The following is a 16,475-nucleotide window of genomic DNA, read 5'->3' on the forward strand; positions in this document are numbered from 1 at the left end:
CTATTGTTGCACAATATGACACCACGTGAGAAGGAAAACATGACCAATCCCAGCCGGTTGATTATCCAGTCAGGCTTCATTCCTGTTACTCATGTTGTTATCACCCTGCAAGGTGTTCTTCCCTGAGGTCTTGGCTAGAAACGGGGACATTAGCCTGTCATTCATTCTCTGTTTCTATGTCGACAGTAGTTTTAGGATAATTATTTTAATTGAACTAGGCAAGTCAGTTAAAAACAAATTCTTATTTACAATGACAGCCTACCAGGGAACAGGGGCACATTTTTACCTTGTCATTTCGGTTACTGGCCCAATGCTCTAACCACTAGGCTACCTAATAGCCAATGACACATGCATTCGAGCCCAACTAATATGGTTTTTGGGTCGGATCCCGGGAGCCTACTGTTTCACAGTGTCATTTTCCCAAACTGAATTCTCATAAATTGCCATCCAATTTGACTTTTGCTTTCAAAAAGTATCTCAGTAGAACATGCAAGTAAGAACATTGAATTCTACTGTGCTGATATTACCGTGCGTTATAGGAAAATAATGCACGCTCTAGAATGGTCTTCAAGCCAATCAGAGACAAGTATTCAACAATGCCATGGTATGAACTGTGTTAAAGCAGATAGGCTTTATAAAGACGTTCAAACGGCAGAAACACGACTTAGTTTTTACACTTTCTGCTTCTCGCTGTTTATTATCTATGCAGTCACTTTACCCCTACCTGTGTACAAATGACCTCGACTAACCTGTACTCCCGCACACTGACTCAATACCGGTGGCCCCTGTATATAGCCTCCACACTGACTCAATACCGGTGCCCCCTGTATATAGCCTCCACACTGACTCAATACCGGTGCCCCCTGTATATAGCCTCCACACTGACTCAATACCAGTGGCCCCTGTATATAGCCTCCACACTGACTCAATACCGGTGGCCCCTGTATATAGCCTCCACACTGACTCAATACCGGTGCCCCCTGTATACAGCCTCCACACTGACTCAATACCGGTGCCCCCTGTATATAGCCTCCACACTGACTCAATACCGGTGCCCCCTGTATATAGCCTCCACACTGACTCAATACCGGTGCCCCCTGTATATAGCCTCCACACTGACTCAATACCGGTGCCCCCTGTATATAGCCTCCACACTGACTCAATACCGGTGCCCCCTGTATATAGCCTCCACACTGACTCAATACCGGTGCCCCCTGTATATAGCCTCCACACTGACTCAATACCGGTGCCCCCTGTATATAGCCTCCACACTGACTCAATACCGGTGCCCCCTGTATATAGCCTCCACACTGACTCAATACCGGTGCCCCCTGTATATAGCCTCCACACTGACTCAATACCGGTGCCCCCTGTATATAGCCTCCACACTGACTCAATACCGGTGCCCCCTGTATATAGCCTCCACACTGACTCAATACCGGTGCCCCCTGTATATAGCCTCCACACTGACTCAATACCGGTGCCCCCTGTATATAGCCTCCACACTGACTCAATACCGGTGCCCCCTGTATATAGCCTCCACACTGACTCAATACCGGTGCCCCCTGTATATAGCCTCCACACTGACTCAATACCGGTGCCCCCTGTATATAGCCTCCACACTGACTCAATACCGGTGCCCCCTGTATATAGCCTCCACACTGACTCAATACCGGTGCCCCCTGTATACAGCCTCCACACTGACTCAATACCGGTGCCCCCTGTATATAGCCTCCACACTGACTCAATACCGGTGCCCCCTGTATATAGCCTCCACACTGACTCAATACCGGTGCCCCCTGTATATAGCCTCCACACTGACTCAATACCGGTGCCCCCTGTATATAGCCTCCACACTGACTCAATACCGGTGCCCCCTGTATATAGCCTCCACACTGACTCAATACCGGTGCCCCCTGTATATAGCCTCCACACTGACTCAATACCGGTGCCCCCTGTATACAGCCTCCACACTGACTCAATACCGGTGCCCCCTGTATATAGCCTCCACACTGACTCAATACCGGTGGCCCCTGTATATAGCCTCCACACTGACTCAATACCGGTGCCCCCTGTATACAGCCTCCACACTGACTCAATACCGGTGCCCCCTGTATACAGCCTCCACACTGACTCAATACCGGTGCCCCCTGTATATAGCGTCCACACTGACTCAATACCGGTGGCCCCTGTATATAGCCTCCACACTGACTCAATACCGGTGCCCCCTGTATACAGCCTCCACACTGACTCAATACCGGTGCCCCCTGTATATAGCCTCCACACTGACTCAATACCGGTGCCCCCTGTATACAGCCTCCACACTGACTCAATACCGGTGCCCCCTGTATACAGCCTCCACACTGACTCAATACCGGTGCCCCCTGTATATAGCCTCCACACTGACTCAATACCGGTGGCCCCTGTATATAGCCTCCACACTGACTCAATACCGGTGCCCCCTGTATACAGCCTCCACACTGACTCAATACCGGTGCCCCCTGTATATAGCCTCCACACTGACTCAATACCGGTGCCCCCTGTATATAGCCTCCACACTGACTCAATACCGGTGGCCCCTGTATATAGCCTCCACACTGACTCAATACCGGTGCCCCCTGTATATAGCCTCCACACTGACTCAATACCGGTGCCCCCTGTATACAGCCTCCACACTGACTCAATACCGGTGGCCCCTGTATATAGCCTCCACACTGACTCAATACCGGTGCCCCCTGTATATAGCCTCCACACTGACTCAATACCGGTGCCCCCTGTATATAGCCTCCACACTGACTCAATACCGGTGCCCCCTGTATATAGCCTCCACACTGACTCAATACCGGTGCCCCCTGTATATAGCCTCCACACTGACTCAATACCGGTGCCCCCTGTATATAGCCTCCACACTGACTCAATACCGGTGCCCCCTGTATACAGCCTCCACACTGACTCAATACCGGTGCCCCCTGTATATAGCCTCCACACTGACTCAATACCGGTGCCCCTGTATATAGCCTCCACACTGACTCAATACCGGTGCCCCCTGTATATAGCCTCCACACTGACTCAATACCGGTGGCCCCTGTATATAGCCTCCACACTGACTCAATACCGGTGCCCCCTGTATATAGCCTCCACACTGACTCAATACCGGTGCCCCCTGTATACAGCCTCCACACTGACTCAATACCGGTGCCCCCTGTATATAGCCTCCACACTGACTCAATACCGGTGCCCCCTGTATACAGCCTCCACACTGACTCAATACCGGTGCCCCCTGTATACAGCCTCCACACTGACTCAATACCGGTGCCCCCTGTATATAGCCTCCACACTGACTCAATACCGGTGCCCCCTGTATATAGCCTCCACACTGACTCAATACCGGTGCCCCCTGTATATAGCCTCCACACTGACTCAATACCGGTGCCCCCTGTATATAGCCTCCACACTGACTCAATACCGGTGCCCCCTGTATATAGCCTCCACACTGACTCAATACCGGTGCCCCCTGTATATAGCCTCCACACTGACTCAATACCGGTGCCCCCTGTATACAGCCTCCACACTGACTCAATACCGGTGCCCCCTGTATACAGCCTCCACACTGACTCAATACCGGTGCCCCCTGTATACAGCCTCCACACTGACTCAATACCGGTGCCCCCTGTATATAGCCTCCACACTGACTCAATACCAGTGCCCCCTGTATACAGCCTCCACACTGACTCAATACCGGTGCCCCCTGTATACAGCCTCCACACTGACTCAATACCGGTGCCCCCTGTATACAGCCTCCACACTGACTCAATACCGGTGCCCCCTGTATACAGCCTCCACACTGACTCAATACCGGTGCCCCCTGTATATAGCCTCCACACTGACTCAATACCGGTGCCCCCTGTATATAGCCTCCACACTGACTCAATACCGGTGCCCCCTGTATATAGCCTCCACACTGACTCAATACCGGTGCCCCCTGTATATAGCCTCCACACTGACTCAATACCGGTGCCCCCTGTATACAGCCTCCACACTGACTCAATACCGGTGCCCCCTGTATACAGCCTCCACACTGACTCAATACCGGTGCCCCCTGTATATAGCCTCCACACTGACTCAATACCGGTGGCCCCTGTATACAGCCTCCACACTGACTCAATACCGGTGCCCCCTGTATATAGCCTCCACACTGACTCAATACCGGTGCCCCCTGTATATAGCCTCCACACTGACTCAATACCGGTGGCCCCTGTATATAGCCTCCACACTGACTCAATACCGGTGCCCCCTGTATATAGCCTCCACACTGACTCAATACCGGTGCCCCCTGTATATAGCCTCCACACTGACTCAATACCGGTGCCCCCTGTATATAGCCTCCACACTGACTCAATACCGGTGCCCCCTGTATATAGCCTCCACACTGACTCAATACCGGTGCCCCCTGTATACAGCCTCCACACTGACTCAATACCGGTGCCCCCTGTATACAGCCTCCACATTGACTCAATACCGGTGCCCCCTGTATACAGCCTCCACACTGACTCAATACCGGTGGCCCCTGTATATAGCCTCCACACTGACTCAATACCGGTGCCCCCTGTATATAGCCTCCACACTGACTCAATACCGGTGCCCCCTGTATACAGCCTCCACATTGACTCAATACCGGTGCCCCCTGTATATAGCCTCCACACTGACTCAATACCGGTGCCCCCTGTATATAGCCTCCACACTGACTCAATACCGGTGCCCCCTGTATATAGCCTCCACACTGACTCAATACCGGTGCCCCCTGTATATAGCCTCCACACTGACTCAATACCGGTGCCCCCTGTATATAGCCTCGTTATTGTTATGTCATTTTATTGTTACTAAATATATATATATATGTTTATTTAGTACATATTTTATTAACTCTAATTTTTTAACTGCATTGTTGGTTAAGGGATTGTAAGTAAGCATTTCCCAGTAAGGTCTATACCTGCTGTATTCGGCGTATGTGACAAATAACATTTGTTTTGATTTCTCTCTCCCTATTATCCATGCACAACCCTGTGCAGGAATATAGGCCTGTACAGTGTCTATATACACAACAACCAAGATGTTTCAAAGGCAGAAAGAAATGTATTCTTCTTCTCTCCTTATTCCCTGTACCGTGCTGCTCTAATCCTGTGGGTGTGAGGTGAGCACCGAGGCTGGATTAGTTTGGCAAGAGAGTGGAGATGTCTCTCAGATCGTTCTCTCTCTCTCCCTCTTAAACAAGGCAAGAAGGGCCTTCTATGCCATGAAAAGGAACAAAATTCAACATCCCAATTATTAGGATCTGGCTAAAAATACTTTAATAATTTCTAGAACCAATTGCCCTTTATGGTTGTTAAGTCTGGGGCACGCTCACCAACCAAGATAACACAAAATGGCAATTCAGACTCTGCATGCAGAATTCTGTAAGAATACCCCAAATAATGCATGCAGAGCAGAATTAGGCCGATACTCGCTAATTATCAAAATCCAGAAAAGAGCATTGCAATTCTCCAACCACCTAAAAGGAAGCGACTCCCAAACCTTCCATAACAAAGCCATCACCTACAGAGAGATGAGAGAACAGAGAGTACACAGTGGCAGAATACCTGTCCACTGACTGACCCAAAATTAAGGAAAGCTATTTGGCCCTTAACAGAGAGTACACAGTGGCAGAATACCTGACCACTGACTGCCCTAAACAGAGAGTACACAGTGGCAGAATACCTGACCACTGACTGACCCAAAATTAAGGAATGCTATTTGGCCCTAAACAGAGAGTACACAGTGGCAGAATACCTGTCCACTGACTGACCCAAACTTAAGGAAAGCTTTGACCCATATGTTTATTTATTGTCAGCTAAGAACAAATTGTTATTTACAATGACGGCCTACACCGGCCAAACCCGGACGACGCTGGGCCAATTGTGCGCCGCCCTATGGGACTCCCAATCACGGCCGGATGTGATTCAGCCTGGATTCGAACCAGGGACTGTAGTGACGCCTCTTGTACACACACAGAGTATTGCAAACCCAGTAAGTCACTGTCATAAAGGTCGAGACAGGAATACTAATTGTCCATATCAAAGGCAGATATGTAATTACTCTGTCTAAAGAATGGATTCACCACCAAGGCATACAGCTGAAGAATGAACACAATACTAACATGACAAGGCATTATTCTAGATCAGACAGGAAGAGAGAGAGAGAAGAGAGGGGGTCATTTCCTAAAAGGCCCCAAGAGTTGACCAATAGCATTACTGTAAAGTTAACCTCCAATAAGATATCAGACCTACAGGATGTAATGACAGCTTCACAGAGGTTTGACAGAATGAGGATGGTTGAGAGCAGCACAGAGAAGGCTGAATTCCTGAGAAGACCATAGACCGTAATGAGTCACATTCGGGGGCTCGGAAGCCCTACATCATTCTCCCTTGAACTCCCTTGATTCTGGATCAGACAGAAGAAGTGTTAACTGGACGGGACTGTAGTCACTGCAGACCGTCTTCAGAACCAGCAGTTCAGGGTCCGAGCAGCGTCACTTCAGGAGGGTCCTTTTGACCGGTAGCATTGTCTTCTGCTTTAGACATGTAAATGTCCTTCAGTAACACCTTCCTGCATGCAAGCTAGGAAGGAATGCGCCATTCTTCTGCTTTAGACATGTAAATGTCCTTCAGTAACACCTTCCTGCATGCAAGCTAGGAAGGAATGCTCCGTTCTTCTGCTTTAGACATGTAAATGTCCTTCGGTAACACCTTCCTGCATGCAAGCTAGGAAGGAATGCTCCGTTCTTCTGCTTTAGACATGTAAATGTCCTTCAGTAACACCTTCCTGCATGCAAGCTAGGAAGGAATGCTCCGTTCTTCGGCTTTAGACATGTAAATGTCCTTCAGTAACACCTTCCTGCATGCAAGCTAGGAAGGAATGCTCCGTTCTTCTGCTTTAGACATGTAAATGTCCTTCAGTAACACCTTCCTGCATGCAAGCTAGGAAGGAATGCTCCGTTCTTCTGCTTTAGACATGTAAATGTCCTTCAGTAACACCTTCCTGCATGCAAGCTAGGAAGGAATGCGCCGTTCTTCTTTGTTAGAGCAAAACACAGAGACTAAAGGTATGCCAAGACATCACAGATTCATTCAATATTTTGAACATTAAATAGTGTGTTTATCTGATTGGGTTTGTCAACAGCAACTTCAGATGTGGTTTTATAAAGTCAAAAGATGATCAGAGCTCACTGCATCATAAAATACAGTATATTTTTACACTCTGTGTGTCACTCTGTGTGTCGCGTAGAGACGACCTAGCCGGACCTGTGTAGAGACGACCTAGCCGGACCGCGTAGAGACGACCTAGCTGGACCGCGACCTAGCCGGACCTGTGTAGAGACGACCTAGCCGGACCGCGTAGAGACGACCTAGCCGGACTGCGACCTAGCCGGACCTGCGTAGAGACGACCTAGCCGGACCTGCGTAGAGACGACCTAGCCGGACCTGCGTAGAGACGACCTAGCCGGACCTGCGTAGAGACGACCTAGCCGGACCTGCGTAGAGAAGACCTAGCCGGACCTGCGTAGAGACGACCTAGCCGGACCTGCGTAGAGACGACCTAGCCGGACCTGCGTAGAGACGACCTAGCCGGACCTGCGTAGAGACGACCTAGCCGGACCTGCGTAGAGACGACTTAGCTGGATTATGGTTGCAGTTTGATTCCAACCCCTTTATTTTGTGCAGTGATGTCCTCAGGGACCTAACAGTGTTATCAAGCAAGTTCATTGTTAGTTTGCTGTGTCGCAATTAGTTCTAGAATTAACATCCTCTTAGATTTGTTTCCTTATGCTTGCCAATATGGCCAGTAATGATGAATTTCATCACCAGTCAAAATCTAATGTGAGATCTTTTTTGATCAAATCATTAATATAATCGATGGCTTTAACTCAAACAGATCGGTTCCTAACATATTCTCCACTACTCATGTGTTCCTTACATATTCTCCACCACTCATGTGTTCCTTACATATTCTCCACCACTCATGTGTTCCTAACATATTCTCCACCACTCACTCACTCCTTACATATTCTCCACTACTCATGTGTTCCTTACATATTCTCCACCACTCATGTGTTCCTAACATATTCTCCACTACTCATGTGTTCCTAACATATTCTCCACTACTCATGTGTTCCTAACATATTCTCCACTACTCATGTGTTCCTAACATATTCTCCATATTCTCCACCACTCACTCACTCCTTACATATTCTCCACTACTCATGTGTTCCTAACATATTCTCCACTACTCACGTGTTCCTAACATATTCTCCACTACTCACGTGTTCCTAACATATTCTCCACTACTCATGTGTTTCTAACATATTCTCCACTACTCATGTGTTCCTAACATATTCTCCACTACTCATGTGTTCCTAACATATTCTCCACCACTCACTCACTCCTTACATATCTGGGGAATCTAGTTGAATAAACTCCAGTTTAGCCCAAATGATCTTTAGGATGTATCACGTCAGGGTCATTTTACTGTGGTGGGGTAAAATTAGATGGTCCCATAGAGTCACATCGGGGGGCTGGTCCGCCACACACATACACGTTGCTGGAATGAACATCTGACTCACGATAGCATCAGCTGCAGTACACTGAGTACTGGAACAGTGGGACACTAAGTCCACATCAAGTCGTGGTAGAATAGATACAGAACTGTGGGACACTAAGTCCATATCAAGTCGTGGTAGAATAGAACCAGAACAGTGGGACACTAAGTCCACATCAAGTCGTGGTAGAATAAATCTTCAGAGATAAATAAAACAAGACCTATATATCTGTCTGTCATCACAACGAACAGTAACCAGGCCATGGTCATCTGTGGGCTACAGGACTGTGTTAGTTCACTGAGCTAAAGGCATTAGCCTAGCTCTGGGAGAAGACTTAAGGGATAGTTTTGGGATGTTGTTCATTGGTACATAAAGGACTTCATACAGGTCAGTGACTCTGGACTTTAACTTCTTGCGTCACCTGATGTTGGCCGGAGTTCGTTCCACAGGTCATAAAGTGAACTGGCCAGTCACCTGACAAATACATTATTTTTTATTTTTTTTTGAAAACGTGAGATACTGTAATACGCTAGTCTGTTTCGTGTAAATATAATTTGATTGATTAGCCTAATATAATAGAATGTATTGATTGATTGACAGATCCTTCAGAGTCATGGAGGTGCAGACAGAATGATTCTACTGCTACAGATCTACCACGAGGAGGACCTAGCCTACCAGGACCTGGTCACCGTAGCAACCACCTTCTACCAGTACCTGCTGCAACCCTTCAGAGACATGAGAGAACTGGCAGGGCTCTACAAGATGGAGATACTGGTAGGTGGAGAGACACACACACACACACACACACACCCCTCCCTTCAGAGACATGAGAGAACTGGTAGGTGGAGAGACACACACACACACACACACACACACCCACCTCCCTTCAGAGACATGAGAGAACTGGCAGGGCTCTACAAGATGGAGATACTGGTAGGTGGAGACACACACACACACACACACACACCCCCTCCCTTCAGAGACATGAGAGAACTGGCAGGGCTCTACAAGATGGAGATACTGGTAGGTGGAGAGACACACACACACACACACACCCCTCCCTTCAGAGACATGAGAGAACTGGTAGGTGGAGAGACACACACACACACACACACACACACACACACCCACCTCCCTTCAGAGACATGAGAGAACTGGCAGGGCTCTACAAGATGGAGATACTGGTAGGTGGAGAGACACACACACACACACACACACACCCCTCCCTTCAGAGACATGAGAGAACTGGCAGGGCTCTACAAGATGGAGATACTGGTAGGTGGAGAGACACACACAAACACACACACACCCCTCCCTTCAGAGACATGAGAGAACTGGCAGGGCTCTACAAGATGGAGATACTGGTAGGTGGAGAGAGACACACACACACACACACCCCTCCCTTCAGAGACATGAGAGAACTGGCAGGGCTCTACAAGATGGAGATACTGGTAGGTGGAGACACACACACACACACCCCTCCCTTCAGAGACATGAGAGAACTGGTAGGTGGAGACGCACACACACACACACACACCCCTCCCTTCAGAGACATGAGAGAACTGGCAGGGCTCTACCAGATGGAGATACTGGTAGGCGGAGAGACACATACACACACACACACACACCCCACACACACACTATGCCGACACACACTACGCAGAAACCCACGCTCGTACACACACACATACACACACACACACTATGCCGACACACACTATGCCGACACACACTACGCCGACTCATACTACGCAGAAACCCCACGCTCGTACACACACACACACACACACACACACACACACACACACACACACACTGATTGGTTGTAATTTAGCGTGAACCTGCTCATGAGTTTTTGATACAAGGTGGAATACAGCCAGAATCCAACTGCTCTGGTCTCTGTCACCAAGCTGAGGTCACAAAGACACCCCCCCTATGTCGCTGTTCTAATCCCCCCCCCATGTCGCTGTTCTAATCCCCCCCCCGATGTCGCTGTTCTAACCCCCCCTTCGCCGATGTCACTGTTCTAATTCCCCCCACAACCCGATTTCGCTGTTCTAATTCCCCCCCCGATGTCGCTGTTCTAAACTAAACCCCCCCGATGTCGCTGTTCTAAACTAAACCCCCCCATGTCGCTGTTCTAAACCCCCCCATGTCGCTGTTCTAAACCCCCCCATGTCGCTGTTCTAATCCCCCCCATGTCGCTGTTCTAAACACCCCCATGTCGCTGTTCTAATCCCCCCCATGTCACTGTTCTAATCGCCCCCATGTCGCTGTTCTAATCGCCCCCATGTCGCTGTTCTAAATCCCCCCATGTCGTTGTTCTAAATCCCCCCATGTCGCTGTTCTAAATCCCCCCCCGATGTCGCTGTTCTAATCCCCCCCCGATGTCGCTGTTCTAAACCCCCCTCATGTCGCTGTTCTAAACCCCCATGTCGTTGTTCTAAACCCCCCCATTTCGCTGTTCTAAACCCCCCATGTCGCTGTTCTAATCCCCCCATGTCGCTGTTCTAAACCCCCCCATGTCGCTGTTCTAATCGCCCCCATGTCGCTGTTCTAAACCCCCCCATGTCGTTGTTCTAAATCCCCCCATGTCGTTGTTCTAAACCCTCCCCCCCGATGTCGCTGTTCTAATCCCCCCCCCGATGTCGCTGTTCTATCCCCCCCATGTCGCTGTTCTATCCCCCCCATGTCGCTGTTCTATCCCCCCCATGTCGCTGTTCTAATCCCCCCCATGTCGCTGTTCTAACCCCCCCATGTCGCTGTTCTAATCCCCCCCCCGATGTCGCTGTTCTAATCCCCCCCCGATGTCGCTGTTCTAATCCCCCCCATGTCGCTGTTCTAATCCCCCCCCCCGATGTCGCTGTTCTAATCCCCCCCCCCAATGTCGCTGTTCTAATCCCCCCCCCCCGATGTCGCTGTTCTAATCCCCCCCCCCCCCGATGTCGCTGTTCTAATCCCCCCCCGATGTCGCTGTTCTAATCCCCCCCGATGTCGCTGTTCTAACCCCCCCATGTCGCTGTTCTAATCCCCCCCCCCCGATGTCGCTGTTCTAATCCCCCCCCGATGTCGCTGTTCTAACCCCCCCATGTCGCTGTTCTAATCCCCCCCCAGATGTCGCTGTTCTAATCCCCCCCGATGTCGCTGTTCTAACCCCCCCGATGTCGCTGTTCTAACCCCCCCCATGTCGCTGTTCTAATCCCCCCCCCCCCCGATGTCGCTGTTCTAATCCCCCCCCCGATGTCGCTGTTCTAACCCCCCCTTCGCCGATGTCACTGTTCTAATTCCCCCCACAACCCGATTTCGCTGTTCTAATTCCCCCCCCGATGTCGCTGTTCTAAACCCCCCCATGTCGCTGTTCTAAACCCCCCCCATGTCGCTGTTCTAAACCCCCCCATGTCGCTGTTCTAAACACCCCCATGTCGCTGTTCTAAACACCCCCATGTCGCTGTTCTAATCCCCCCCATGTCGCTGTTCTAATCGCCCCCATGTCGTTGTTCTAAATCCCCCCATGTCGCTGTTCTAAATCCCCCCCGATGTCGCTGTTCTAATCCCCCCCCGATGTCGCTGTTCTAAACCCCCCATGTCGTTCTAAACTCCCCCATTTCGCTGGTCTAAACCCCCCCATGTCGCTGTTCTAATCCCCCCATGTCGCTGTTCTAATCCCCCCCATGTCGCTGTTCTAATCGCCCCCATGTCGCTGTTCTAAACCCCCCCATGTCGTTGTTCTAAATCCCCCATGTCGTTGTTCTAAACCCTCCCCCCCGATGTCGCTGTTCTAATCCCCCCCCCGATGTTGCTGTTCTAATCCCCCCCATGTCGCTGTTCTATCCCCCCCATGTCGCTGTTCTATCCCCCCCATGTCGCTGTTCTAAACCCCCCCCATGTCGCTGTTCTAAACCCCCCCCATGTCGCTGTTCTAACCCCCCCATATCGCTGTTCTAACCCCCCATGTCGCTGTTCTATCCCCCCCATGTCGCTGTTCTAATCCCCCCCATGTCGCTGTTCTAAGCCCCCCCATGTCGCTGTTCTAACCCCCCCATGTCGCTGTTCTAACCCCCCCCCGATGTCGCTGTTCTAATCCCCCCCATGTCGCTGTTCTAAGCCCCCCCCATGTCGCTGTTCTAATCCCCCCCGATGTCGCTGTTCTAATCCCCCCCCGATGTCACTGTTCTAATCCCCCCCCCGATGTCGCTGTTCTAACCCCCCCCCGATGTCGCTGTTCTAATCCCCCCCCCCCCGATGTCGCTGTTCTAACCCCCCCCCGATGTCGCTGTTCTAAACCCCCCCCCCGATGTCGCTGTTCTAATCCCCCCCCATGTCGCTGTTCTAATCCCCCCCCCGATGTCGCTGTTCTAATCCCCCCCCGATGTCGCTGTTCTAATCCCCCCCGATGTCGCTGTTCTAACCCCCCCATGTCGCTGTTCTAATCCTCCCCCCCCCCCCCCCCGATGTCGCTGTTCTAATCCCACCCCCCCGATGTCGCTGTTCTAACCCCCCCCCCATGTCGCTGTTCTAATCCCCCCCCAGATGTCGCTGTTCTAATCCCCCCCGATGTCGCTGTTCTAATTCCCCCCCCCCCCCCCCGATGTCGCTGTTCTAACCCCCCCGATGTCGCTGTTCTAACCCCCCCCATGTCGCTGTTCTAATCCCCCCCCGATGTCGCTGTTCTAACCCCCCCTTCGCCGATGTCACTGTTCTAATTCCCCCCACAACCCGATTTCGCTGTTCTAATTCCCCCCCGATGTCGCTGTTCTAAACCCCCCCCCATGTCGCTGTTCTAAACCCCCCATGTCGCTGTTCTAATCCCCCCCATGTCGCTGTTCTAAACCCCCCCATGTCGCTGTTCTAATCCCCCCCATGTCGCTGTTCTAATCCCCCCATGTCGCTGTTCTAACCCCCCCATGTCGCTGTTCTAATCCCCCCCATGTCGCTGTTCTAACCCCCCCATGTCGCTGTTCTAACCCCCCCATGTCGCTGTTCTAATCCCCCCCATGTCGCTGTTCTATCCCCCCCATGTCGCTGTTCTATCCCCCCCATGTCGCTGTTCTAACCCCCCCATGTCGCTGTTCTAACCCCCCCATGTCGCTGTTCTAACTCCCCCATGTCGCTGTTCTAATCCCCCCCCATGTCGCTGTTCCATCCCCCCCATGTCGCTGTTCTAATCCCCCCCATGTCGCTGTTCTAAACCCCCCCATGTCGCTGTTCAAATCCCCCCCCCGATGTCGCTGTTCTAAGCCCCCCCCGATGTCGCTGTTCTAACCCCCCCCATGTCGCTGTTCTAATCCCCCCCATGTCGCTGTTCTAATCCCCCCCCCCCCATGTCGCTGTTCTAATCCCCCCCCCCCATGTCGCTGTTCTAATCGCCCCCATGTCGCTGTTCTAAACCCCCCCATGTCGTTGTTCTAAATCCCCCATGTCGTTGTTCTAAACCCTCCCCCCCCGATGTCGCTGTTCTAATCCCCCCCCCGATGTTGCTGTTCTAATCCCCCCCCCCGATGTCGCTGTTCTATCCCCCCCATGTCGCTGTTCTATCCCCCCATGTCGCTGTTCTAATCCCCCCATGTCGCTGTTCTAACCCCCCCCATGTCGCTGTTCTAACCCCCCATATCGCTGTTCTAACCCCCCATGTCGCTGTTCTATCCCCCCCATGTCGCTGTTCTAATCCCCCCATGTCGCTGTTCTAAGCCCCCCCATGTCGCTGTTCTAAACCCCCCCATGTCGCTGTTCTAACCCCCCCCCATGTCGCTGTTCTAATCCCCCCCCCGATGTCGCTGTTCTAATCCCCCCCATGTCGCTGTTCTAAGCCCCCCCCATGTCGCTGTTCTAATCCCCCCCGATGTCGCTGTTCTAATCCCCCCCCCGATGTCACTGTTCTAATTCCCCCCCCCGATGTCGCTGTTCTAACCCCCCCCCGATGTCGCTGTTCAAACCCCCCCCCCCCGATGTCGCTGTTCTAACCCCCCCCCGATGTCGCTGTTCTAAAACCCCCCCCCCGATGTCGCTGTTCTAATCCCCCCCATGTCGCTGTTCTAATCCCCCCCATGTCGCTGTTCTAATCCCCCCCCCGATGTCGCTGTTCTAATCCCCCCCGATGTCGCTGTTCTAACCCCCCCATGTCGCTGTTCTAATCCCCCCCCCCCCCCGATGTCGCTGTCTAATCCCACCCCCCCCGATGTCGCTGTTCTAACCCCCCCCATGTCGCTGTTCTAATCCCCCCCCCCCGATGTCGCTGTTCTAATCCCCCCCCGATGTCGCTGTTCTAATCCCCCCCCCCCCCCCCCGATGTCGCTGTTCTAACCCCCCCGATGTCGCTGTTCTAACCCCCCCCATGTCGCTGTTCTAATCCCCCCCCGATGTCGCTGTTCTAACCCCCCCTTCGCCGATGTCACTGTTCTAATTCCCCCCACAACCCGATTTCGCTGTTCTAATTCCCCCCCGATGTCGCTGTTCTAAACCCCCCCCCATGTCGCTGTTCTAAACCCCCCATGTCGCTGTTCTAAGCCCCCCCATGTCGCTGTTCTAAACCCCCCATGTCGCTGTTCTAATCCCCCCATGTCGCTGTTCAAATCCCCCCCCGATGTCGCTGTTCTAAGCCCCCCCCGATGTCGCTGTTCTAACCCCCCCCATGTCGCTGTTCTAAACCCCCCCATGTCGCTGTTCTAACCCCCCCATGTCGCTGTTCAAATCCCCCCCCGATGTCGCTGTTCTAAGCCCCCCCCGATGTCGCTGTTCTAACCCCCCCATGTCGCTGTTCTAATCCCCCCCATGTCGCTGTTCTAATCCCCCCCCCCCCATGTCGCTGTTCTAATCCCCCCCCCCATGTCACTGTTCTAATCCCCCCCCCCATGTCGCTGTTCTAATCCCCCCCCGATGTCGCTGTTCTAACCCCCCGATGTCGCTGTTCTAACCCCCCGATGTCGCTGTTCTAATCCCCCCGATGTCGCTGTTCTAATCCCCCCCCCGATGTCGCCCGTCTAATCCCCCCCGATGTCGCTGTTCTAACCCCCCATGTCTCTGTTCTAATCCCCCCCCAGATGTCGCTGTTCTAACCCCCCCCGATGTCGCTGTTCTAACCCCCCCGATGTCGCTGTTCTAAACCCCCCCCCCCCCCCCCCCCCCCCCCCCGATGTCGCTGTTCTAGAATGTAAAGCCTTTCTTCTGTTCTCTCTTGGCCCCTATCAGAAGTCTCTGGATGAGGAGGAGCTGGGTCCTAAGAGGATAGCAGCACTGGAGAGAGAGGCAGAGGAGTGGAGGAGGAGAGGAGAGGATGCAGTCTCCTCCATACAGGACATCACAGTCAGCTACTTCATAGAAACATCCAAAGCCCTTGGAGGTAGAGAGAGAGAGTGTGTGTGTATGAAGCATTAAGAGCCCCCTTATAGCAGCTCTCCACAGACCCTCTCAGCTGCCCCCCCCCTTATAGCAGCTCTCCAGACCCTCTCAGCTGCCCCCCCCCTTATAGCAGCTCTCCACAGACCCTCTCAGCTGCCCCCCCCTTATAGCAGCTCTCCAGACCCTCTCAGCTGCCCCCCCCTTATAGCAGCTCTCTCCAGACCCTCTCAGCTGCCCCCCCCCTTATAGCAGCTCTCCAGACCCTCTCAGCTGCCCCCCCCCTTATAGCAGCTCTCCAGACCCTCTCAGCTGCCCCCCCCCCTTATAGCAGCTCTCCAGACCCTCTCAGCTGCCCCCCCCCTTTTAGAGCAGCTCTCCAGACCCTCTCAGCTGCCCCCCCCCTTATAGCAGCTCTCTCCAGACCCCCTCAGGTGCCCCCCCTTATAGCAGCTCTCCACAGACCCCCTCAGCTGCCCCCCCCCTTTTAGAGCAGCTCTCCAGACCCCCT

General features: G+C 52.3%; 1 protein-coding gene across 1 annotated transcript in view; it reads left to right on the forward strand.

Moving 5' to 3' along the window:
• Positions 1 to 16,475, forward strand: part of LOC116371822 (WASP homolog-associated protein with actin, membranes and microtubules-like) — a 34,727-nt gene that overhangs the window by 1,077 nt on the left and 17,175 nt on the right. The window contains 2 exon segments of the mRNA XM_031820891.1: positions 9,233 to 9,406; positions 15,818 to 15,968. Of these exon segments, the coding sequence (XP_031676751.1) occupies positions 9,233 to 9,406; positions 15,818 to 15,968 (325 nt within the window).

The sequence above is a fragment of the Oncorhynchus kisutch genome, unplaced genomic scaffold (genome assembly GCF_002021735.2).
Source record: "Oncorhynchus kisutch isolate 150728-3 unplaced genomic scaffold, Okis_V2 scaffold3717, whole genome shotgun sequence".
Taxonomy (NCBI): Eukaryota; Metazoa; Chordata; class Actinopteri; order Salmoniformes; family Salmonidae; genus Oncorhynchus; species Oncorhynchus kisutch.